We start from the raw sequence: 24,816 nt of genomic DNA, 5'->3' as shown, positions 1-24,816 counted from the left end.
TCTCTATAGCTGAACGCAGCGTATTGATGGCTTTAGTCTTCTATTACAAAGATACGTTAGAAAAGGTAACGATGCAAAGAACCCAGCAATTCTCAGCTTTTTCTTTCTTACCGAAAGAACCCAGTTAAATGCAGCGCACGCGTAGTAAGTCAAAAAATTGCGATTGAATGAAAATTGCACACTCGAAATACGCCTATTTCTGGAGAACCACTGATTAGAATTTCACGAAATTTGGCACGAAAATACTTTAGGAAATGAGTAACTGGAGTATTGAAAATAATTGGACTTTAACAGAGGAAATACTAGATATTCCAGTGAACCTTCAACAACGAATGATTAAAGATCTCTCTGTTAAATTATTAGCAAAATGACTAGATTTTCTGCAAATAAAAAAAACCGATTTTAAAGGCCTGTTTATATTTATTCATGTTGCCATGGCAACGGCACATACGTCATCTTAACCATCAAAAAACCAAAGTTTGTGTTGTTAACTAGCTTGCTGACATTTTTTGACGACCGAGGGATCAAGGGTTTTAGAGAAAAAGGTGAATGAAACACAGGTATCAAAAACTGTGTTCAGCCACCTTAAGCCCGGTCCTCACTAGCGATGCAAGCATAAGCATAAGCATAGTAAAAGAGGGTTGTGAAAAAGGGTGGAATATAAAAATTCATTCGTAAAATGCAACATTTACTTATACTGAAATATCAGCAAAGATAACGGTTGTACCCGGTAAACCCTTAATTAAAGGAACAACACTTACTATTTAGAGCAAAGCCACATAAAGCCGTATCAGAGCATGTCTGTTGCATATTTCTGCAGAAATCCACGAATTGAAAAGGATAACTCCGAACCCACCGCAACAGTTTTAAGTTAATTCTGGACATGTTTTACAAAAACTCATTGTTATACGGAACCATAACTGATTGCAGTTTTACCAAACGTCGCGACACGCTGTACACGGATAAAAGCTAAGGGAAATTATCGCTGCCTTACTCAGTCAAAGAACTTGATGCAAGAATTAGCAGCGACGAGCGAGGAGACTTAAGCCTGTTCTGTGCACGTGCTTAGGAATTTTCTCATAGAGACTTTAGCTTCTAGGGAAGCCGGGCTAGGTTGAACGAGACGTAGAGAGTTGTGAATTTCTTTACAATTATGACTTCTTTTCCCTTTCTTGAAAAAAAATTCAGAGATCCGCTGATTTATTCAAATAGAGTTAAATTTAACAAGAGGTCAATACTGGAAATCAATTAGTATAGATATATTTCTCTTAACGCTTGAGTGGACTGTTCCAAATCTGCCAAAATTACCAGGCTGAACAAGAGATACCTAGACTAACGGAACAAACTTGTAATATAAGCTTTCAACATAAATATTCGATTAAAAAGTTATACAAAGAGAGAGGAAAATGGGATGTGTCAATTGACACAAACGAAGTATTCTTATTTCTGTTAACGACGATCGCTTTGTGCCAATCTTTTGCCTTTTACAGCCAAACGAGGAGCAAGAAAGTTGGGATATCTTTTCGACAGGAATTTTGCGTTAGTTGTTAGAATAACAAATGAAGCTTGGTTTAACAACTTGTCAATAACTGAAAATACCCGTATAGTTTGCTTGTCTTTGATTGTCAAAGAAGTTTGGAAAACCAAATGAAGATTTTCCGAAAAACCTAACTGGACCAAAAGGAACTGAAAATACAATCTGTTCCACAGGGTAACAGTTTTGCTTGGTAGATGATTCTTTTAGAACTACTCAGTCATTTTGCTTTATATATTGCTTAACATGGTTTTTAAGCTTAAAGCCGCCTTAGGGCTGTCGCAGCATGATCTATCATGTGCATTTAAACTAATCGATATTGTAGCTAAGTGCACAAGAGTCTCTTGAGAAGTGCCCGTTAACAGCTAATGGATCAATTAGTGAACACTGATTGAATGTCCTTACGTATTTCCGTTATGTTTAGTAAGAGATGTGCTAAATTACCTTTATCCGTTTTTAATACAACTTGGTAAACAATTAAATTCCTATGATTTCAAAATATTGAGCATTCATTTAAAATAGTTATAGCAATGTCAAATAAGACATGAAAACTTGCACGTATTTCTATATCGAACATACTGGCATTTCCAGCTAAATGAGAGTCGCATGGCAAATATGACTGAACTTAACACCCTCTTTCCTTTCCTTTCCAACTTGTTCTGTAATTTTCACTAATCGATTTAGGAAATATACAAATTCTGGTGCTTACTTTATTACAGACTGAATAGGTGAGCTTTGTAAAACCTGCCGCGATATTGTCAGAGATGTTCCCTTGATGTGTCTGTTGTAGCAACGAATCAAAAAAGGATGTTGATCTAAGAGCGAGAACCACTCAGAATAACGAGGTGGCTCGTTGCCGCAACACAGCGGCTGGATTAAAACAAAAAAAAAATATAGAAATAAATGCTCATCTCCCGGCATGCTGCTTTTGGAAAGTACTTGATGAATTTTCAGAGCATTTTAAAGTGTAGACTGGCTGATTGGAAACAAGAACTATCATACTGGTGTGTCCGTCAGATCTTGTACATCAGTAGCTCACACAGACAGACATCTAGAAAGTTAAAAATGTCATTTTAGACCCACTCTGCAAGCACTCCACTGTATATCTAAACACACACACACACACACGACACAATCCCCCCACTTTGCTATGACCAACGGCTAACGATCGACACGTCACCTTCACAAACTCGCAACGGCACGCGGTTAATTCCTTCCCTTTGCCCGCAGATACACATAGCCGCCTACGTTTCTTTAGAAAGTAACATCTTTGTCAGTTTCACAAGAATGGCCACCTTTGTCCATAGTTAAAAGAGGGAAATGGCCGGCAATTTCAAAGGAGGAAATAAAAATAACTGGTACCACCACCGTGCATCTGATAATTTTTTGTTTTGCGTCATACACTAAACATGAACTACGTAACCCAATCATTTTAAACGGTTTATTCCACAGCCACAAGTAAACGACTAATGTGCTTTGAGCATGGTGAAGGCCAAAACAAGCCTTTTGAGAAAACGCAATAACTGCCTAATTTTGTTGATTTCTTGTGCAGGGCAAACTTCACTGTAAATAAATCTTTGATAACAGCGGATTATTCTCATATTCTACTTCAATAAGGAAGAACTTCGCCGTTAATGAAACTCTTCCCAAACTGCGAATGACTCTCCTACCAGTAACTGCTACACTGAGAGAACACCTCGCGCCGTTAAAATGTATTAATTGTTAGTTGTTCTCCTTATACGTTTGATTTTACCAAGTGAAGATTAAGAAAACTTCATATTCCCTATATTTTATTATTCCGAGAGACTACTTCGCCGTTAATGAAATTTCAATAACTGCGAAAGATCTCTTTATACTAATATTATTTCCGGGAAAATTTGGCCGTCAGTGAAATTTCAATAACTGCGAAATAATCCCTCCATTCTATTATATACCGTGTGAGGACTTCCGTTACTGAATTTGCAAAAACTGCGAAATATCTTTTTACTGTTTACATTATTTCGAAGAAAATTTCGCCGCTAAACTTCACTAACTGCGAAATATTCCCTCTATCTATATTAATAAAGACTACTTCGCACTTGATGAAATTTCAATAATTGCGGAATATCATTCTACAGTGGAATCTCGATTTCTCAAACCCTCCTTTTTTTGAACCTCCCGACGACTCAAACCAAAAGTCGCTTCTCTCTTAAGTCAAACATTGCAATTTTACCCCCGATTTCTCGAACTATCCGATTTTTCGAACCAATTTTCGTTTCCCTTGGAGGTTCGAAATATCTGGATTCCATTCTATGTAATATATCGAGTGCCTTTGTTGCCAAATTCTCTTGCTGTCTGTAGAGTCAAAGTACCGGCAACGACCAGTTAGTCTGTAATCAGGAAGCGCGTGTATTTTGAGGTAGTCAGCTGTGTACAGGACTGTCAGCCGAAGAGAAAATGTCTCCTGCCAACAGTGACCACAAGCCTATAGCAAATGGAATCGGCCTGTTTATACACATTTTTGGCTCCCAGTACGTAGCCTACAATATGTGCACTACTTGAGCTCGACAACAAGAAGGCACCTCGCCTAGGCGAGTAGAGACTTACTGTAGGCCGTAAATCCTCGAATTAGCGCCCGGGACGCTTATTTCAAATTTAGAAGATGGGGGGCGCTTATTTGAGAGAGGCGCTTAATCGAGGTGTGTGTGTGTGTGTGTGTGTGTGTGTGTGGGGGGGGGGGGGGGTTATTTAGCTTTTGCCAAATCGTGGCGAGATATGATCGTTTTTTTTTTTGTAATAATAAATGTATGTATCAGACCCTCAGAAGTCTCAGAAGGATCCTGTCTCTTGAAGAACTACGTGATATAACCCCTTTAGCCGGTCTAGGCCTGCTGTACAAGGTTGGTTAGGCTTTAGGCAATGAATCAGCAGGTCTTCACTACCATCCGTTACGACGGTCGTTTCGCAGTGCTTAGATGGGTCGATAATCACTTGCTTGTGATTGAACACGACCAAAACTCTACATCCTCTGTTGTCTAAATACCCTTCCATACTGGGGTAGGGGAGGGGGTGCTTATTCGAGGAGAGGTGCTTATTTTAAATTTTGGCCGACGGGAGGGGGCGCTTACTCGAAGGGGGCGCTTATTCGAGGGGAGGCGCTAATTCGACGATTTACGGAACACGAATAAACGACCGCAGGCGCACTTCAGTTACAACCGCTAAAGACTAAGTATGCATTCCCCTGCAAAGTACACTGTTGTAAACATGTTGGGCTGTTTATTGCAAAACTAAACTCTGTTACAAGAAAAAAGGAACAAGCCTCAACTCAACGACAAATATAGGTGAATATTTGTTAATAAGCTAAGAGTGCAGGCATCCAAAAGTTTTACGCCAATTTAAACAAACCAAGCACATGCCAATGTGGATTCGATTTTAAGGTTAACATCTAGATTGGTAAGACTGGCTGAAAATTACTGAAATATAGCTGACGTTTTATTATCTTGAAAAATATGTTGATACCTTAGATATTTAATAAGCCGCTGTTTTCAAAATGTAGTGTAACAGCTTACACTTCTAGGGCTAGGGCCAGAGGACAAGCAGCAAATAATTATATTACATGTATTCCTAGAACTACAAGAAATCAAGAAGTTTTCTGTTTGAAATGGAACACGTAATATAACCAGTATTGACAACATGTGTAGTTAATATACAAAACGGTGCATGCAATGTTTAACTCTGAATTGCTTTAAGTTGTCATCATCAGGCACCATTGATTATATTTAGTAAATTAAAACTAAACAAAACTACGCCAACAGAAACCTCACTGTTTTTGCTAAATATAAAGTTTGAACACAACACAATTACTGTTAGTAGCAATTTAACAGTGGTCATCATACATCATAGTGAAGAGTGCTACAGGGTGACTTCTTGAACTGGGCCATTTGCAAGAAAACTGACCAATCGAATCCTTAACTGTGAACCATGGATTGGGAACTTATCTCTACACAGGTCAGTGACACTGAAGCATCCAGGCAATTAGTGCTCCACCAACATTTTAAACCAAGAAGGCAAATGAAGTTCTTCTGCTTTTTTAAATTTATATACTTCCGACACCCGCGCATTGTGCTATGCATAAACTCTTCAGAGATCCCATCCTGAGTTTTGCATTATTATGACTATTTATTTCATTGGAAAAATTTAACTTGAAAAGACATTTTGTGAAGGCCTGACTGAAACTATTTTAAACTGCTGAAGACTTCGAAACTAACCAATCAAAAATGATGTCAGAAATTATCAATTTTCCTGAGAGGTCTGTGAACATGCCAGAACTTTGCTAGGCTATATTATTTGTTGTAGAACGACTGTTTGCATTTTCCAAAATTACTGGTTTGTTTACTAAAACGATCACCTTCCTTTGTCCTCACTGGACATTTTAATTGGTTATACTTTTGTTCCATGTAGCCCTGTTCAAGTAGTCCCACTGTAGCATCCTCTTTGCTCCAAGTAGAATCTCTTATGACTATACACCTTAAACATGAAGTCTGTACTAATAACAAACAACTTCACATACATCAACTGAAGATGAACAAGGTCCATTTATGCCTGGTCCTTGAGTCTAAAACATAAAAGCGAATCTGCCAAAATGGTTGACTCCACGACAAGGACATGGGAAGTCATTTAAACACCCAGCAAAGTAGCACCTGTTACAACGCTGCAAAGAAAAAAAAGTACGACTTCTTCATTTTGTAGACTAAAATATATTAAACTTTATGGATTGATCCAACTTTCTTACAAAAGAAAAAAACTGTGCCAATGTACCAATCTTGCGCCTAACAGTTGTATCCATTTTTGTTACTAAGTATTTTGAGGACTTTTAATTGTTTCAAGTGCGCATAAATGAAACATCATTGATTTTATAAACATTATGTGCAGGGCTCTCCCAAGAATTTGAAGCAGGCATAGAATGATTTGTAGTAACTGGCACTCTGCATAGAGAAGTTTCCCCAACCAAAATAGGGCATAAGGTTTCAGTTTTATCACACGCCCACGCGCCACGAAGCATTTTATTTATATATGCCAAAAGCATCATCTCCCCAGAAATATTTACTTTATGGCACATCAAGACCACTTGTCACAATGAAAAAGGAATTTTTACTCGAGCTTCCGTAGGAAAGTCCGAGTCATAAAATGCAAGCCGTTCTTAGTCGCCAAAAGAGGGTCATGGTCCCAGGCGTTCCTAGCGTAGACCGTGGATACTGGTGACGAGAACCCCACAACTTTCTGTATCGTGTGCTTGCCCTTCGTGAACGACGTATTATACAGAATGCCGTGCTTTGTGAAGAAAGTTTTGGCAAGAATTACGCCTTATACGTTCATCTCACATACAAAAATGTTGATCGTTTTCGGAACGGATCGGTCCAAGAATTATATAGTTTATAAGCCTGCCAATTAGTAAGCAAAGTTAATGCTACACTCGTTCTCACGAGATAACATATGAGCCAAGTACGAGTTCGAACTACAAAAACACTGACAACAAACTATGACTACTGACTTAAAACCAACTACGATGCGGAGACGTGTACCTCAGACGTTGAAAGAAGCCAAGAATCTTCGTAAACAGAGCTTCAAAGATGAGGCAAACAACATGCGATTGGATAAATAGGACACTCGACGAAGCAACTTGAATAGTACTTGAAATATCTAAGCAACCTGAGCAGAACTCTTGTAGTAAAATATCTTGATTCTTTTATTTGTTTTTATTGTGTTCAATAAGCTTACTCGTGAAGTACGATTTGATACTGCGGTACGAAGCCCAAGTAAACCACTAACTATAAATCAAAATGAGATGAGAGTGGCTTGCTTGTTGACGGAATTGGATGCAATTATCATTTCGTCATTGTTTTCAGCTTGGAGAGATCACGAAAAGCTGATACAGGCAATAAAAATTTAACTAAAGGTAGTTGCTTAAGTACAATGTGTATCACGAAAAATCTCAGGTGCAGCAACGTTCAGCATGCATCGGACTACATGTATTAGACAGTGTTGTACAAAGCATGAATTAATGTACATGCAATTGTTACTTACAGCTATTACAAATTGTGAAAAATTGATCAAAGAACTGCCTAAGTCAGAGTTTTATTTTATTTATGTACAACTTTTTAACCCTTTGAGAAGTACAGCAACAATGAATTCCAAAAAAACCCAAATTTGAACAACCAGACATCAAATTTACTTAACAAGGCCTTGAAGTTTGGTTTTCAAAATTTGAATACTTTCAGGGTGCCTAAGAACCCTGATACAAGAGTCTCCATTTTGTAGTTCTAAATTCTTCTCTACAAAATTGAAACTAACTGAGATTTGGTATTGGTTCTCCGTTTCTTCAGTTTATATAAACAAGCAATAAAATTGTTTATTTTATGAACAGTTACGTAGTGAGGAAATCTCATCACTTACAGAGCAATGTAGTTCCCTGTAGTCTCTGCACATCTGGCAGATCGAACAGTGATTGCGAGGACGATTATTTTCATCACACAAGTCACGAGAACACCATGAGAAGCGGTATTCACAGTCACACTCTGGACATTCCACGACACCAGTACAACAGTTTTTCATTGGAATAAGACTGTCACAGCAAGGTGTAGCTACTGATGTGTTCTGCAGGAATGTACGTATGTTGTTGACCTGAATAGAACACAAAGACAAGCTTTGTTTCTGAGAGTCACTGAGTACATAAATATAGCCTGTAGCTATTAATCAAATATGGGTAAAGGCAAAGCATCCAATTCCACCAACGTGTTGGCCAAACCGTTGGCAGACGCGTCAGTCGACAGTCGACCAACTCTTGGCCTTTCTTTCTCTTTATACCGTACAAGATGTGTTGGTGAAGCATCCATGGTGCGTCGGTATTTTGTCGGCCAATGCAAGTGACGGAAATAAACGGTTTCATCTGTTTAACGGATAAGCGTTAGTGTGCATTTTCCCGTGTAAGGTGACGTATTTAAGGTAATACCCCTGAAATAAAACTGCACATAAATTTTTGCTCAAACTTTGTCCACTGAATATTTATCATATGAGAACTTTAACTATACAATAAAAAAGGAGGGTGTCCATGCTCGTTAAGGAGCAGTGAGGCATTGAAAATGTCCTATTTTAGCGTTGTTTCATGCTTATTACAAGAACGCATTCCAAGTTATTGTAAACTCTTTGTGAGCCCAGAATCATGAAAACACGCCTCAAACTACAGTCAATACTTGTGTTGGACACAAATAAACTTTTTAAGTTTGATTTTGACAGACAGCTAAATGCTTGTTAAAATATTGGAACCAAATTGCTTGCCTTGGTTATCAAACTGCAAAATAGAAAAGACTACAGTGCAGCTGCTATTTTCCTCATTTATTCAATTTTCAACCATAGAAATCAGATCAGTTTTTTCTCACGCAAAGCTAATGATTAGTTGATTAAAAAGGCTGGAAAAAAAAAATTGGGGTGCCCAAGCTCGTTAGTGAGCTATAGCCATTTTTCAACTGACAGGACTCAATATCAAGGCAAATTCGCCATGTTTCAATGTGCGCGTGCACGAACGCGCGCTAATGCCGCCATTATTTATGCGCAGTAAGGATGCACAGTGCAATACTGGGGAATGACCTTAATTAATTTCTTTGATACAGTTTCATCAATTTCTCCTCATAACCATTGATAGATAATAATCTATCAATGGCTGTGATAGCCAAACAGATTGGTGCCCATGAGAACATTATTTTTCAACTAAAATAATTATTTTAAGATCATTGCACTACATTGAAACATCAAAGACTCTGTTAAAATGTAATAGAGCTGTTATACACACTGTACTGAAAATATTTTTACAGTTCCAAGACTTGTGGAGATTCACCTATGGTTTTTACCTAGATTTAATCTGCTTTTAATAGGATTTTGAAGTAGGTGGCTACCCTGCGAAAACCACTGTGAGAGAGCAGTAGGAGAGACCCTTCCCTTCTGTCCTCAGTCCATTATAGCTGGCTAATTATAATCACAACACAGTACCTACATGTAGCAGAGCTCTGGTTGGCAGGTGCTGAGTATAATTTAAAGCAGTGCTACAAATTACAACACACACTTGAAGTACAGCAGAAATAGTTTTACTTGACATAGTCTATTGCAACTGAATATACATGCACATGCAGTTTACCTTTGGTAAATTCTGCATTAGACAGCTGTCACTGCAAGCCTCAGCCAAGTTTACTCCAAATTCTTCCAGAATATTTAAAGGGTTGTCACATGATACACAAGAGCAATCCCGACACTTTCTCTGTTCCCTTATACAGCTACAACGCTTTGATGTACAGCCTGAGGTGCAACAGCAAACTTTCAGGGAATCATTTGTTTGGTAATACTGCTGAGATTTTGGGCTTGGTTCCAGATCTAGTTGATAGTGGAAAGAACGCTAGTTTAATAGTCTGGCCTGACACATTGACTAGAGAAAAGTTTGAAAAGGTTTCATGATAAATTATTAGCATTTTTCATCATTTTGACAGGGACAGGAAAGAGTGTGAAAGTACAAATGAACTGACCACACTGCATGCTTACTACCGTGGAAAGCAAGATATAAGACAAGCATGGATCGATCATGCATCTGTTCATGTTCACTAACAGAAGAAATGCGATAAAATCTGGGTTGTACATTGGGCTCCAGAGGCCCTAATGTTGACGAATTTCTTGTTAGAGAATTGTTTGCGATGAATGCCCACTCGCCACGTTTGTTTACTATGCGCCAGTGATACATATTCATAAAGAAACCACTCCAACAGCGTCTGCAGAACAAGTGAATATTGTCAGTATTTTGGTCATATCGAAGGTAAATTAGGCACGATTTGCCCACACGTGTTCTAATTTTCACAGTAATTAACACAAAACAATTGAAATTTTTATTCCTTTACTAGTTTAGTTGAAAACTAGTTGCAAAATTGTGACTATGAATGAATGAATGCATGTGATCGTGTTGGTCATAATTTCAAGCCCTGTTCAAGACAGTTGGTAAACTTCTGGGAAGATGTAAAAGCGTGAAATCTCTTTTGTTGTAAGTTGTAGTTAGTCAAAGTAAGATTCTAGATGGATGAAGTAAAAAACGTAAATCTGGAAGGAAGGGAGTTCTTAAATTTATGTTACTACCACATGTTAATTTTAATATGCCATACTGTGTATTGGAGATTCTTCACTCAAGTCTTGGTTTCTTTTCTTTCGCTTTGATGATTTTTCGAGTTTCAGTTCAGTAGGAGGTGGTTTGTTGTAATCAATCTTGACTGGCTTTTTCAGAAGAGTGGAAAACCTTTGATCAAAGTTCATGAGGTGGTTCCTGATTGCTATTGATGAGCTTGAGAGGGTTAACTGAAAATAAAAATGTAAACACTTGAATCTCGTTCAAGCCTGAATTTTTTTCAGGCCTTAACTTCACAGCTGCTTTAAGTTGTGTGTTTATGTACTATTTTCATATCCAAGCATTTCAGGCTTACACTTCATTGCAATATCTTCATTCAATCATCTACACGAGATAAAAAGTTTAAAACTTAAGGATCGAATGCATGCTGGCAATTGCATGTTAGAAATTTTGTTTCAGGAAAATGTGTAAATAGCTTTGTGCTTCAACTGCTTAATGCTTGGTTGCACCTCCATTGGTGCTTGTCTGAGCGGCTAGAAGAAGCACCATTTAACATTGGGTTTTGGTGCTTAATTAATATAAATTTACTACATTGTCATTACTACAATATATTATACAATGTAACTATATAACCATGTGATACCTTGTGGTATGGTACTTTTGATAACTGGCCATCAGTCAAGTCTACTGTGTGTAAAGTATTGTATTGAATTCTGGAACAAGTTGTCCCATTTCGTCTTTGCTGAAGTACTTCTTTTCCCTGCCACATGGCCGGTACAGTGTCCACCTCCATGATGACATCGACTGTAGGTGATGTTGATATGTTTAAACCCACTACAGTTCTGAAGGGAATTTCTATACAGACCAATACGTGCTTGTTGTCTGCAGTACTGTTTATATGGAGCTCGTAAACAAATTTCCTAAAACAATAAGTTATTAGCCTGTGTAAATTACTGACATTTAACACAAAATAATAATGTCATGAATGATTTAAGTTGGCAGTCACTGCAAGTGCTGCATGTACGTTACTGGGTGGATGCAAATGAGGAAAAAATCTCGACAACAGAATGCCTTCCAGTTCTAACGGACAAACATTTGTCAAGCTGTGGCTGAAAAAGTACTGATGTCGCTGGTGTACAATAAAGATGGCAATTTCACGTCTTGTTAATCTGCATGGAAGCTAAGAAGCCCAATGGAATGAGCAAGGAGGCCCAGTGCAGAAAAGTTTCAAGATACTATGCTCTTTCAACATGCTGGTCTGTAAGAACACCAAATATCTTTCCAAGGCCCTCAGTTAAGAAGGTCATTTGAGGCAGTGCAAATTAGAAAAGGTGTAAGAAAGCAGAATAAGGCTGTCATGGTGCTTTTTAAATTCGTACAATAGTTGTATATGTCCATGAACTTACACTCTTGGGCCTGGTATTCCTAGATTGTTGGTTGTGTGAATCTCAGGACTCACTACAGCCTTTTTCTAGATGGATCATTGATTTCAGTCACGACAATCAACCACAACAAAATTGCCTTTTAATTTGTTTTTAAGTATCTTTTAATTGTAGAGATTTTGGATTTTGGAATTTATGACCTTAACTTTAAAACATGTACAGTGTAATACTGATTTTCAAATAAAAACTGTTAAAATTAGTACTTTAACAACACAAATTAGGAGGTTTGAGAAATCAAGTGTAAATAAATAAAATTATAAATAAATATACCTTATTTACCCTCAGCAGTGTTTATAGCACAAAGGCTAGTGGTGCCAAGGAAACAAATTTCCCCCTGGCTAACCTTTTTGCCAAGGCAACAAAAATTTACTTTGAATAATCAGGAGGTTTGAAAAAATTGGATTCCACTGTAGTGGTAACTGTAAGTTATCTTTAACACTATATTTTTTCTGAGTTGATGCTATCTCTACATTAAATATTATTATTCCTTTTATTACTCACTTTGGAGGGTGGTTGCTTGCATCTTTGATATACATCAGTGTGACTGTGTAATGCAGTAATGAGTCCACACAGTGTATGTGCCAAGTCATTATTTGGCTGTGTGACTGTGTAATGTGGTCCCAGTAAAGGACCCACATTTCACCCTTGCTCACCATAGAGTCTCCAGTAGCACAGTGGTTAGAGCATCTAGTTGAATCCCTGGGTTCAAATCTCATCAGAAACTCACATTTTGTTCCAAGTTGATGCTATTTCTACATTTAATATTCCTTCTATTACTCACTTTGGAGGGTACATGTAGATTTCAATCACTGAATTTAAAGCTGATATGAAGAAATTTACTGGTAACTGTTGATATAGTTGTTTTACCCACCTTTGGGTGAATATGACCTTAATTCTTGATTTCCCATTAGAGAACATCTTGTGCTGATACTAAAATATCATAATAAAGTGTATCAGAATTTATCATAATATCATAAACACTGCCCTTGAATAACCACCACATCAAAAAGTAAAATTTAAAAAAAGCTTTTTGAATAAATTAGGCATACTAACCCTCCAGGTTCCTATCTCCAAAGAATCAATGTCATAATAACGAGGGCAAAACTTCTTTGCATCCACTCTGCCTGACTGAAGTTCTGGAACTATGTCAGCAGCTACTGCCAGCTTCCCACACTGCGGCAATGCACTGCTTACTGGAGCTTGTTCTGTGTCAGCTAAACCTGTTATCATGGATTGGTTCCCACTTCCAGTGCTTGTGTGTATGCAGTGAGCATCTACAGCAGTTGCAGGGTAAGATTCTGTATGTGTTTTTGCTTGTCTCATGGAAGAATCTGTGCCTAAAGCCGAGACTGTTGTGGTATATGCTGTTTCTGTGGTGGTGAAACAGGGCTGCTCTATTGTCTGTGAGTAAGATGAAGGTGTATGCATGGTTTTGCTGTATTTCTCAGTGGGCTGGTACTGTACAGTTGTAAGTGTTTGGCCTTTGACATCACATGAAGTACCAGCAGCTGCTAAATAATGCTCATATGACAGTCCTGTACTTGAAAGCTGTAATTACAAAATGACACGATATTACTTCAGGAATTGCACAACTAAACGAGGTTGACATTTCTCTCTATCAATTGAGAGGATTGCTTTGTATCCTCTTGAAAGATTAAGGATTAAATTGCTAGATAAAACGCAATGTGCTGATGGTACATGTATAGCTGTTAAGCTTTTGACTTGGGCTGTTTACCATGAACCTACCATTGATTCCTGAGCTTACAATAGTCGGGATCTTCCATATCCACAAACTTAGCTTGAAAGATATCCTATATAGTTGTTAATTACGCATAGAAGAGTCTGGTGAAACACAAATGCAGTGAAACCTCAAGAAGTTAAGTTCCTTTTGAAATGTGAAAGTAACTTACAAGAATCATTTGTACATTGTATTTCACACTCCAGTGATGCAAAGATGTCCGGTCGCAGCTTGACATCAAATAACTAATGATCTGGGTACCATCAATAAAAAATTAATGTACATCAAATAATTTAAAAAAAATTAGAACAGAATTTTGTTACCTTAGAAGGTAAAGGAGATGCAATAGGCATTTTACTGCACACATTTCCTGACATTACTCCCAAGCTTTCCATTGGTATTCTGGTGCTTGTTACTACTGTGGACTGCACAGCTCCCTTGACAATGGGGACAACAGATGTCAATGGATTTCTCACTTGGCCCACAAACTGAGTGGAGGTGGTGAACAGACCGGCTAACTTGGTATTCAATGTATTTGTAGGAGTTTGTCCACTAAACAATATTGTGCTTAAGTTTGTATAGTTTGGTATACTCAGTTCTGGACGGACTACAGGCATGGTTAAACCTTGTCCACATGTAGGTTTAATACATGATTCTCCCTTATTTACTGGTGTCAACTGAACTATCCTACTAATGTCATTTATCTCACTGTTGATATCACATTTGCCATTTGAATCACCCCTCGGTATCTCAACAGTCTGTTCTGTTGGTGGTTGAATGTTACAGCAGAGATTTGATTTTACAGGTGGCAGGTTATTTTGTTGTCCATTTCCTTGCACTATTCCATCCATCTAAACCCATGGTAAAGAAACAAAAACTATGCTTAACTGAAGATCACTTATGAAATACACAATCCTCAACTATTTATATCAATATTACTTTTTTGTACCATACCATAGAAAAAAAGAGTGACCAATACATTCAATGCAACATACATGCAGCACACCATGGAAAGGTTGGGTGTAATACTGTTGACTATACAGCGGCTTCCCTGCTTCCCTTGGCTGTATTTTCTATGGCATGGTATACACTGAGTTATAAGTGCATGTTTGTGCTATCGATTTAACTGGCGTGCATTTACCGAGTATGCTATAATTAACAATTATCTCTCAAGGGCAAAGTGAACATTGGTGAATATTCAGAGACAAAGTTGAGGTGAATATTCACCAGTGTGTTCACTTCACCTGAGGCGAGTAATATTTATTGTTATAGTATAATTTTCAGAGGTGAATATCAAGGACTACAAAATAACGAATGAAAAGATAAAAACACAGATGCAATTGTTTCTTTCCATACATGTATGCAGCCGTTGTTCTTGTAATAAACTTACACGTACATCAATTGTGAATCAATTTATTCATCAAGTATGGCAGTAAAACAAACATGCCAAACACTATGAAAAATTAATTCATCCAGTACCTTTCTTTTATTGTTGTTGACTTCATTCACAGTTATCATCGCCTAAAAATGAGTAGCTTTAGTTTGAAGAAAAATAAATTTCACTCAATCAATCTGACCTGTTGGCGATCAACATAACCACTGCATTTACGATTCTTAAATGCCTTGAATATGAGTTCTTGAAAGGGCTTTTTGTCCATTAGGGTGACAGTAGTTATTCTGAAAATACTCCATCCTTTCAAATATCCTGGACTTGGAGAGATGTCTTCCAAATAAACGAAAATTTCATTCAGCAACTGTCTGCCATGTTTACTTGCCGGAATGGCAAAGGTGGTGAGCTTAGTAACCAGGCCTCGAAAATGTTACATTCACTGCTTAGCATGGTGAATATAGCGTCATAAGCTGAGCTTTTCGACCAATCAGAATGTCCAATTCTTATATTCACCTCTGGAAATTACACTAACAAGATTAATTATTATCATGCCCAAATTTACACTTAACCAATCACATCCTGTGATATCAAGTCAATCGCTAACCTGATGTGGCTGGGATTGGGTGTAGTGTAATATACGTAATGTTCCATGAATATGTTAGTTTGACTGCGTCCCGCCAAAATACGAGCAAAGGTTTGATAAACTCTCTGGATACCAAACCTTAAGAAGGGCCTCTTCATATGAGCCTGGTCAACCAGGCTGGCCCCGTTTCTGAGATCTTTCCTCGCCACTCTCTCACACTCTTTGTAGAATTTTCGCCGAGTTCATACAATGTATGAGAAGCTGGGCTGGCCCAGTTACTGAGATCTTGGTCGCAAAAGCAAGATGTGCAGTACCAGAAAATATCCATACTCCCCCCACAGAAGGGATTGGAATTTCCTGGGGAAATGTATCAAGTTTAATTGGAATTTCCAGAGGGGCGAAGGGTGTTGGAAAAAATCCCTTCTGTGGGGGAGGTATGGATATTTTGTGGAACTACACGCTATCCATAACCTGGCCAGCCAGGATGACAATTTTCCCATACGAACACTCCAGCCAGGGTGACTGGGACGAAACTTTTTAGACAAGCTTCGCTTTCACAACTTAGTGGCCAAAATTGCATAATTTTTTTCTTGTACATGTACATATTTCAACTTTAGGAATATTCGAATTAGCTTCATTTGTAAAGTTACAAGAGTCCACAGAGCTACAACAGTCACGAACGATACAAGTTTACGTTCCACCATTTTAGTTGTGTTTCTTGGATTTCATCCCGGTTGACCAGGCTGAAATTTGCCATATGAACAGACCACAAAATTTGTCCTGGTAAGGGCTGGTTCACACTAGTGATGGAATCGGAGGCAGAGTCGGAATCGGAAGCGCAAGGAGTGTTACGATCCAGTGTAAATCAAAAAGTGGAATCGGAAGTGGAGTCGGAAGCTCGACGGAATCGGATTGAGAAGGATCAGATGAGTTTCTTTTTCTTCCAATTCCGCTTCCACTTCCGTCGCTTTCGATCCAGTGAGAACAAGGTGAATGGAATCAGAAGTGGAAGCGGAATTATCAGCCAATCAAAAAACTCATTACCAGTCCCTTTCAAACTTAGAGCAAGAAAAAAAAAATAGTGGGTCTAGAGGAAAAACTGGCAGAGGCTGTGAGACAGTTCCCCGTTCTTTATGACAAGTTCTGCAGGAACTTCAAAGACAACAACAAAAAAAGGCTAGCATGGGAGGATGTCGCTAAACAAGTAGGACTTCAGACCAGTACGTATTGCAGTAGTGAATACAGTTTCATTTGTTTGAGGTTTTCTTAAGTCAGGATCATGCTGTTGTATGGCTGCAGTTTTCTCGGGTTTTTCCGTTTGGGTATTAGTTACCGTAATATTGTGTCTGCTGAGATGTTTGTCATATGAGAACAAAAAGCAATAGCAAAAGCAGCAATCTCTCGTCATCTCCCGGGTCTGCCATCGTGAATGTTTACAAATGAAAGGGAGGCTTACGCTGAAAGCAAGGCTTACGATTCCGCTTCCGTCATGCCGATTCACACTAGATCAGAACTTTCTTCCGATTCCGACTCCACTTACGATTCCGCTTCCGTCGCTTCCATCGCTTCCGTCTCTAGTGTGAACCAGCCCTAACCGAGCTAGCCCGGTCACCGGTCTCAAATGAAGAGGCAGTCTTTATGGCGCAGGCGAAGTGAGCTGGGGAAAAATCGTTAAACCGGAGTAAAAAACAGGCCGCCTGAGACACACGCTCTTTGAAAAAAACAATTAGTTAACTGACTGCGTGTCAGCAAAGTCCCGAAACTAAAAGATAAGCTTATAAGAATATTACGATCCAGTTTTAGCAAACTCAGCTCACTGTGATCAACGTGCGCGTGGTCGATTTTACCACAAAATACCTACCCCCAGGGATCTCTGGAAGCTATTTTTCCTCCGCCTTTCTTCTCCGCAAAAATAAGTGCACGTATTTCAAAAGAAAAAAAATAAAAATACCTCAATGGAGCGTACAATTCTCGTTGTAAAACTCACAAAAGCTCTGAATTCCAAACACTTTCAGGCCGAGGTGTCATCACTGGCGCAGCTACACGTGAGCGGTTTGGCGCCCTTACACTTCAGCCAATCACAACGAGTCTATTATGTAGCCTCGTTACTGCAAGCGAGCCTGCAACAAATTTCAGCGGCATTCAATTGTAAAACATTCGACGTTCATCGAATCATTGATGTAGCGCACATTTTAGCCAATTCTTTCTGATGAAAATGCGGCTTTTAACGCATAACATGCTAAAATCTCATGTCAAAGGCGTGAAGAATGGATATCCTTTGGCCATAGAGGTGCAAATTTTATTTTTGCTCCGTAATTATATAGTATCTGAAGACAGTGACGTGACTTTGGATTCTATGACTTTCACGTGGAGTCACAGAAGAGTGCGTTAAACAGTAAAACATGATTATTTCGATGTTATGACTTCCCTACCATTAGCCATCCCTATCCAGAAGACGAGCACATACATGCTGATACATACTTTATTTGAAGAAGATCGAGTCAGGCTGATCGATGCGGACCTTTCGTGTAAATCATTATAACGTATGTTATAGCAAATGTAGTTAAAAAACAACTTAGCTTGTCTACCACATCAGTTCAGCAGTTTAAAGAGCTGTGTTTGGTAAACTTATGCTTTTTATCCTGCTGTTTTGTGTTAGGTTGTTAATGTTGTTGTAAATGAAGTGGACTTCAATCCTGACTTCATCTCTCGCATGATTCCTAAACTGGAATGGAGTGCTCTAGTCCAGGCAGCACAACAAGTGAGTCCAACATACATGTACTACTTAATGTTACACATATGTTATTTGCTGGCAGGGAGATCCGTATCGGGAAAAACTGTGCCTGAGTATGGACTAAGGTCTGTACTCAAGACAGAGGGGACAGTTTTTCGCAAGGCCAAGACCGGTAAATGACATGTTAATTTTCTTTATATTTTGAGAACTATTTTTGTGTTGAGTTTTAAGCCATTCAGTTCAAATTTGGAGAATGCACACGTGTTTGGCATTTCGCTATGATAGCTCTTGTTATCGGAATCCAGGATTGTTTGCCTCTGTGTTGAATTTTCACATTTTACATTGTTTTATGGTGTAACTAAAACCTTGAAAAGTTGCTAAAGTTGGAAATTTCTGAGCATTCCGTATGGGAAAATCTAGACCACTGGAGTGTGCAGGATTAGCCAATCAGATTCAAGGATTTAGGATTCTGGACCACTGAGAAGCTGGCGAAAAAATGAGAACATCTATTGACAGTGAAATATGTTTTTCTTCTCACAGTCTGACCTTTTTGGCCACCATATTTCTCTGCTAAAGTGGTATCGTACATCAACATGACAGAACCATATTAAGTTATCTTACCCTTCCCTTAGTCCTGTTAGCTGGTAACATTGAAAATTTTTATCACAGTACTGTATTACAACTTGTGATCTGAGAAATAATCTAATAACTTCAGGTTGGACGGTCTGAGGGTCTGCCAGATGAATTAATCCCAGACTATGAAAAAGATGAAGAATTTCTTAAAAAAGCTCATCATGTTTTGCTAGAGGTTTGTATTCAAGAAGCAATAATATGATTAAATTCTGTGGCATAGTAGGGCTTTCAAGTGTTCTATTTATAACATACGCCATTTCAGAGATACAATCTTTTTGTTTACGCATAAGGATGGAGAGAGACACTGCGAAAATAGTATCTTGCCTATAAGCAGAAATGCACACAGTCCCATGTATCTTTTTTGCATTTTTTCAATTGTTTATTATCCTATTAACATTTTTTACATGTCGGTCCCATAAGCTATATTAGCTCTAAAACCCACCGTGTTTAAATAAGAGATGTTGTTGTTGCTGTTGGCCCCAGGCAGTGGTCAAAACTAATCTGGAGTCCCTCGCAATAATCATTAGGCCACTACACCTCTCCCTCCATTTTTCAAGTCTTTTGGAAAAAGAGTTATACGAAATTTGCCCTGAAAAAAAGATCCCATTATAAATTCTTTTTTTTTTTCTTGATTAAACTTCTGATGGTAGAGGTAATATTTCTCCAATATAATAAATATTGCTACAGTGTACATGTAGCTGATCGGACGACATACCCTAAGCCACTGTACCAATCAATACCTATGTGTACATGCACGCGCACATGTATATGTAACAAACATTGCGTATGTTGCATACATAGATTAAACCAGCTCAGTTTTTATGAAGCTCATTTATGCTGGTACGCACATGCTAATACATCAGCAGCAGTTTTCTGTTGTTTTTCTAAAGTTTTAAAGGGCGAGAAATTTGCTTAATATTGTAGCCTTGTGCTAAATACTTTGCCATCCATTCAGAGACATTGTTATTTAACCAGCAGTCTTTAATATGTTTTTTTTTTGTATACAGGTTGAAGTGGAAGAAGGATCACTGGTCTGTCCAGAATCAGGCAAAAAATTTCCAATCAAAAATGGAATCCCCAACATGCTATTAAATGAAGATGAAGTTTGAATTTTTCCTAAGCTGGAACTGTTTTGCAGATTTAATGAGTGCATGTACAGTGAATTGACCATCATAAGCTGTGCCATAAGAAGCCTGCGGCTTTACTTGTATCAACATCAGTACAATGGTAACTGGTATGACGGGTGACTTGGGCTGTGAGCAGCAGGATGTGGCTGGGGATACAATGGAAGTTTATTCTCAGCTGGACAGCAGTTTGATTCACGCTCATGACTGTACTCTTGTGAAGCTGTGCAACTATTGAACAACAGTTGCACTGAATCTGTTATTTTTAATGACTCTTGAATGTCATAGTGTATACAGTAGGGTACATGTACATATATGTAAAATAATACATATCAATGCCCAGAGGGACAGAACAAGAGTGCTGTGATGCTCATCAGAAATTTTTCAACAATTACATTGCTTTTAGTAAGAATAGAAATGTGTAGTTCCAGAAAATATCCATACCTCCCCCACAGAAGGGATTTTTTTCAGAGAACCCCACCCCTCTGGAAATTCCAATAAAACTTCCTGCATTTCTTAAGTTTTTCAGTCTTACAGAAGTTACTCCCTCCCCCCTCAGGAAATTCCAATCTTTTCTGCGAGGGAAGTATGAATATATTCTCGAACCGTACAATACCGGTACATATACATGTAAATAACTTCCCTAGTGAAGCAACCATCAGACAGCATCAGCAGATGCTTGCCAGAGCTCTGGTAAGTGTCAGGTCTTTTTGAAAGCACTGCTGCAATGCATCCTGAAGAAGAAAATGTACTGTGTACATGACTAGCCACTGAAGAGGCTCACTAAGGAGCCAATCCACTATAGGCAAATTTTGGTTTATTTTGCAAAAACCATACCAAGCTTCAAAAACATTGTCACCCTACCTCACAGCAGGCCAACTTTTTGCCAAGCATCAAAACTGGCAGATCTGTCGATTTATTGTCAATTTATTTTAAGGACAACATTGATGAAGCCGTTTCACAGTGAACAGAAGGAGTCAAATATTTCTGTATTGTGGTTTGCAAATATTTTTAGGCAATATTTGTCATGATGTTTGGTAGAGCTGAACAAATTTGTCAGCCTGGTGCAGAAGGACCCTTAGTGAAATGGTTGAAAAAAAATAAGAGCCCCTCCTACCTAATGACTATTTTCACCTTGTTTCACTTAAGAGAATGTTGTTATTGGTTAACTCAATAGGATCATTGATGTATCAGAAGTCATGAATATTCTCTGGTCCTTTATCATATGTTACCTGGTACTGTGTCATGTAAACGTTTTTGTATGAGGAATTTTTTGCTGGAAATATGCCAATAAATGGTTTAGAAGATATTTGGTTACAGTGTTGTTTTTAAATCATAGTACAAACCTATCTTCACTGCATACCTGATTTTTGAAATCTGAACTGCAGTTTTAAATATGTGAAATGAAAATAATATCCTGAATATCATTTCATTATGATTGATACAACAGAATTAAACTGAGTGAGTTACTTTGATACATGGAGTACATTTACAGCTGTCAGCCTCATTTCACAGACATTCTTTGCAAATTTCCAGACAAAGGGTACTTCATTCACAACTAGTTGTCAAACTTGACTGTCTTAAAATTTATGTAAAGCTCCTCTATTTTCTGCTTTCTTGAAAATACTAACAGAAACTGCCTCGAAATCTAATTAATGGTTAAAAAATAAACTATGTATAGACTTTTAAAGTTACAGAACTGTGTTCTTTTTAGGTAGGTGTATGACAGTACACCATACTGTTCAAGAAAAAGAAAATATCCTGAGTACATGTTTTACATCAATGCTTCTTTCCAATGTTGTTTTTCCCTTCTTAACTGATTTTCCTGTCCAACTGGTCTTGGTTTCCTGCCATCTTCTAAGCCTGTGTCTCTTGACAACTGCACCCCTCCCCCTCTCCTGCTCTGTGTGTCTCACATGTGAAAAAGTCAGGGATGCTCATCATCCCTGTTAGTGGTGTAAATCACACATTTTGGTCTCACTTGGGGGGGTTCAGGGTTGTAGCCTTCATGGAACCTTTAGGGTTGCACTCTAAATATAATTGAAAATATCTGTCCATTTTAGGTTAGTGTCTTTTAGGTTTCAAAGAAAAGTTTGAGCCACTTCCAGATCAGTCTCTCTTTGGAATTTAACAAATTCAACGAGCATCCCCGACCTTTTGGAATGGGGCAACCCCCCATCCTCCCTTGGGCCATAGGGCCCCCCATCTCCATCCTCTCTCGCCCTGGGGGGTACTCCCAGATAAATAGGGCGAGGGTATGCAGCCCTCTTCCCAAAACCCTTACCCTATTTATGACCAAAATCTGCAATATTCCCTACCCTATTTATGACCTGACCATAAATTCGAAACCCTACTTATGACCTGACCCTTAAATCAAAACCCTGTTTCAGACATGCAGTACGATTTGTTCCCTAGTTCAGGCCAATGTTAAATTACCGTAAACATAATTTGCCAAGGGCTTTTGTTGACTTTTTTTTTCGATAATGATGAAAAAGTGGCTTCTTCTTGACAACATACCCATATCTAGGCTAGAGTGCAAAAACCATACCCTATTTATGACCAAAATGGCTAAAATCAGCTAAAATTGATACCCTATTTATTACCAAAATGGCTGAAAAACCATACCCTTTGGGGCCGCACATACATATATAGCCCATATAAGATAGTAACCCCCCCTGCCCCCGCTCCGGGGGCCATACCCACATGTTGGACTGAGAGAGTTATCCTAGTTCATCTTATCAAGAGCTCAATGTGCTTAGCTAGGGTGCACTTGCACAATGACAACGTGGCCAAGTACGATTAACAGGTCAATGTTTTTTCTTTTCTTGAATCTACGGATTACTTTGCCGGTTCGGGACAAAGGGTGACTGGTAGCCTGCGAACAGGCTCCCGGTTGGTTTCAGAGCGAGCTAGCCGAGTGTAGAACAGGGCGAGCGGGACGACCCGAGAGCGGTCTGGTGACGAGGGAGTGCTTCGCTCGCGGATTCACGCTACGACTCCCACTCGCTTCGCTCACGGAATCACGCTTTCGCTCGCCGAATTTTTTTCCGCCCTCGCTGGGAGCCTGTTCGCAGGCTAGGTGACTGGTCGTGACTGGACTGGAAGTTCGAATGACGTGAGGATATTTGCAGTTAGTTACACAGCATACTATATAAGTCCATGTTTTGAGCCTTCGGTAACAACTGCTGACTACGTACTTTAAGAAAGAGAGAGCGAGAAAAAAAGAAAGCGAGATAAAAAGTTGAAACCCAGTCTGTTCACCATGAAAATGCCGGTATTTACGGTAGGTGAGAAGTCGCTAATGATATTGTCGCTTTATTTATTAGTTCTAGTTTTAATTTAAGCGTTTTCTAGGAGCCGGACACTGATGAAGTTTTTGTGAATAACCTGTCTTCTCCTGAATATGATGACAGACTTCAAGCCGTTACGTGAGTGTATTTCGGTGTAAATTAAATTATTTCACGTGTTTCTTTAAATAAGTTACCAGCGGTCAAGAATAACTTTAACAGAAGGCCTACATGTCAGCTTTCTGCTTATCATGTCATCTTAAGGTTGTCTTTTTGCCACTTAAAATATATATCGTTCCCTGACTTCCCTAATTTTTGTACTGTTAAGACTTCTAACTAGCAACCGGTCCGTACTGAATTTTGTGATGCTGAAAATAGACCTATTTAGTTTATGCAGTTTGTTACCCCATTTCAGACCATGTGATGGGGGGGGGGGGGGGGGGGGGGCACTGCCATATATGGGCTAAATAGGTATGTACTGCTGTGAAGGGTATGGTTTTCAAGCAGTTTACTCTAGCAGTTGGGTCTAGAATAGGGTATGATTTTTCACAAAACTGACTAGTTGGTTGAGGATTTTATCTAGACTAAGGAAACCAGGAATTACCACTCAAAAATATAAAAAAAATCAAATCGGCAAGTTTAAATATATGCAAATCAGCTTTAACAGTGTCGATAGATTGGGGGATTTGGGAAGGTTACTCTGGTATAGGGTAGCAAAATTCAGCTGAACTAGCTCTGGTATAGGCTAAGGGTTCCAGGGTCCCAGCGGCACATCCCCACCCAGAAATTCCCAAAGTACCCTTCCCCCCCCCCCCCAGTGATGATACTCTTGAGAATTCTTGCTTTCACATTTCCAAATAGTCATGTGTACATGAATGAACAACTTTTTGATGGATAAAATAACAATACTCTAGCGAAAACTGTGGGTCTGTTATGGAAAAACAAACACCCAAGCTAAAAAGGTCAATTGAGTGCAAGACCAGGACTGTACAGCCAGACAGAAAGATGGCTGAGATGCAGCCTAAAAAAGGAAAAGAAAACAAATAATAATCAAGATACAGTGTTAACTGTGTATTCCAAAAAAAAGAGAAACAACAAGAAAACATGAAAAGAACAAAAAGAAGACTAACAAACAAAAAGTGTACATTTCATTTTCATAAGATAGATCTGACACTGGCAAGCCTGTTATGTAATCTCAAAAATGTAGGTTTCCGTACA

At 38.6% G+C, this 24,816-nt stretch overlaps 3 protein-coding genes across 5 annotated transcripts in view; 2 read left to right on the top strand and 1 right to left on the bottom strand.

Moving 5' to 3' along the window:
* Positions 1 to 4,614: 4,614 nt before the first annotated feature.
* On the bottom strand, positions 4,615 to 14,524 carry LOC110060694 (uncharacterized). The gene is made up of 8 exons (XM_020767481.2): positions 14,171 to 14,524; positions 13,163 to 13,657; positions 12,981 to 13,039; positions 11,311 to 11,587; positions 10,708 to 10,897; positions 9,702 to 9,934; positions 7,967 to 8,194; positions 4,615 to 6,224 (listed from the first exon to the last, which is right to left on the bottom strand). Exons 1-8 carry the CDS (start codon positions 14,462 to 14,464, stop codon positions 6,129 to 6,131), a joined length of 1,872 nt encoding a protein of 623 aa, XP_020623140.2. The 5' UTR covers positions 14,465 to 14,524; the 3' UTR covers positions 4,615 to 6,128.
* A 3,439-nt stretch (positions 14,525 to 17,963) lies between these two features.
* On the top strand, positions 17,964 to 21,620 carry LOC110060693 (uncharacterized). The gene is made up of 4 exons (XM_020767480.2): positions 17,964 to 18,110; positions 18,480 to 18,581; positions 19,270 to 19,362; positions 20,195 to 21,620. The coding sequence occupies exons 1-4, from the start codon at positions 18,030 to 18,032 to the stop codon at positions 20,294 to 20,296; spliced, it is 378 nt and encodes a 125-aa protein (XP_020623139.2). The 5' UTR covers positions 17,964 to 18,029; the 3' UTR covers positions 20,297 to 21,620.
* Positions 21,621 to 23,249: 1,629 nt separating this feature from the next.
* LOC110060690 (armadillo repeat-containing protein 8-like) overlaps positions 23,250 to 24,816 on the top strand; it is a 41,751-nt gene continuing 40,184 nt past the window's right edge. For 2 of the 3 annotated variants that reach the window (XM_089288430.1, XM_089288429.1), the window contains exons 1-2: positions 23,251 to 23,594; positions 23,666 to 23,739. In XM_089288430.1, coding sequence (XP_089144556.1) covers positions 23,715 to 23,739 — 25 coding nt within the window. In that variant the 5' untranslated portion in view covers positions 23,251 to 23,594; positions 23,666 to 23,714. Of the gene's footprint in view, positions 23,595 to 23,665; positions 23,740 to 24,816 lie in introns of all 3 variants that reach the window. The other variant, XM_089288428.1, reaches the window with a different exon arrangement.

This window comes from Orbicella faveolata, unplaced genomic scaffold (genome assembly GCF_042242905.1).
Source record: "Orbicella faveolata isolate gen_17 unplaced genomic scaffold, um_ofav_v1 contig_15, whole genome shotgun sequence".
NCBI lineage: Eukaryota > Metazoa > Cnidaria > Anthozoa > Scleractinia > Merulinidae > Orbicella > Orbicella faveolata.
This window is presented reverse-complemented; position numbering and strand designations above follow the sequence as displayed.

Bases quoted from the DNA above. Each gene is read 5' to 3' on its own strand.
- LOC110060694 (XM_020767481.2), bottom strand. From the start codon at position 14,464: ATGCCTGTAGTCCGTCCAGAACTGAGTATACCAAACTATACAAACTTA. The intron at 10,898-11,310 runs GTATCACATGGT...TTTTATTTTCAG, and splicing joins CAAAAGTACCATACCACAAG to TTAACCCTCTCAAGCTCATC. The intron at 6,225-7,966 runs GTAAGTGATGAG...TTTTCTTTGCAG, and splicing joins ACAGGGAACTACATTGCTCT to CGTTGTAACAGGTGCTACTT.
- LOC110060693 (XM_020767480.2), top strand. From the start codon at position 18,030: ATGAAAATGCGGCTTTTAACGCATAACATGCTAAAATCTCATGTCAAA. The intron at 18,582-19,269 runs GTGAGTCCAACA...TAATAACTTCAG, and splicing joins TAGTCCAGGCAGCACAACAA to GTTGGACGGTCTGAGGGTCT. The intron at 19,363-20,194 runs GTTTGTATTCAA...TTTTGTATACAG, and splicing joins CTCATCATGTTTTGCTAGAG to GTTGAAGTGGAAGAAGGATC.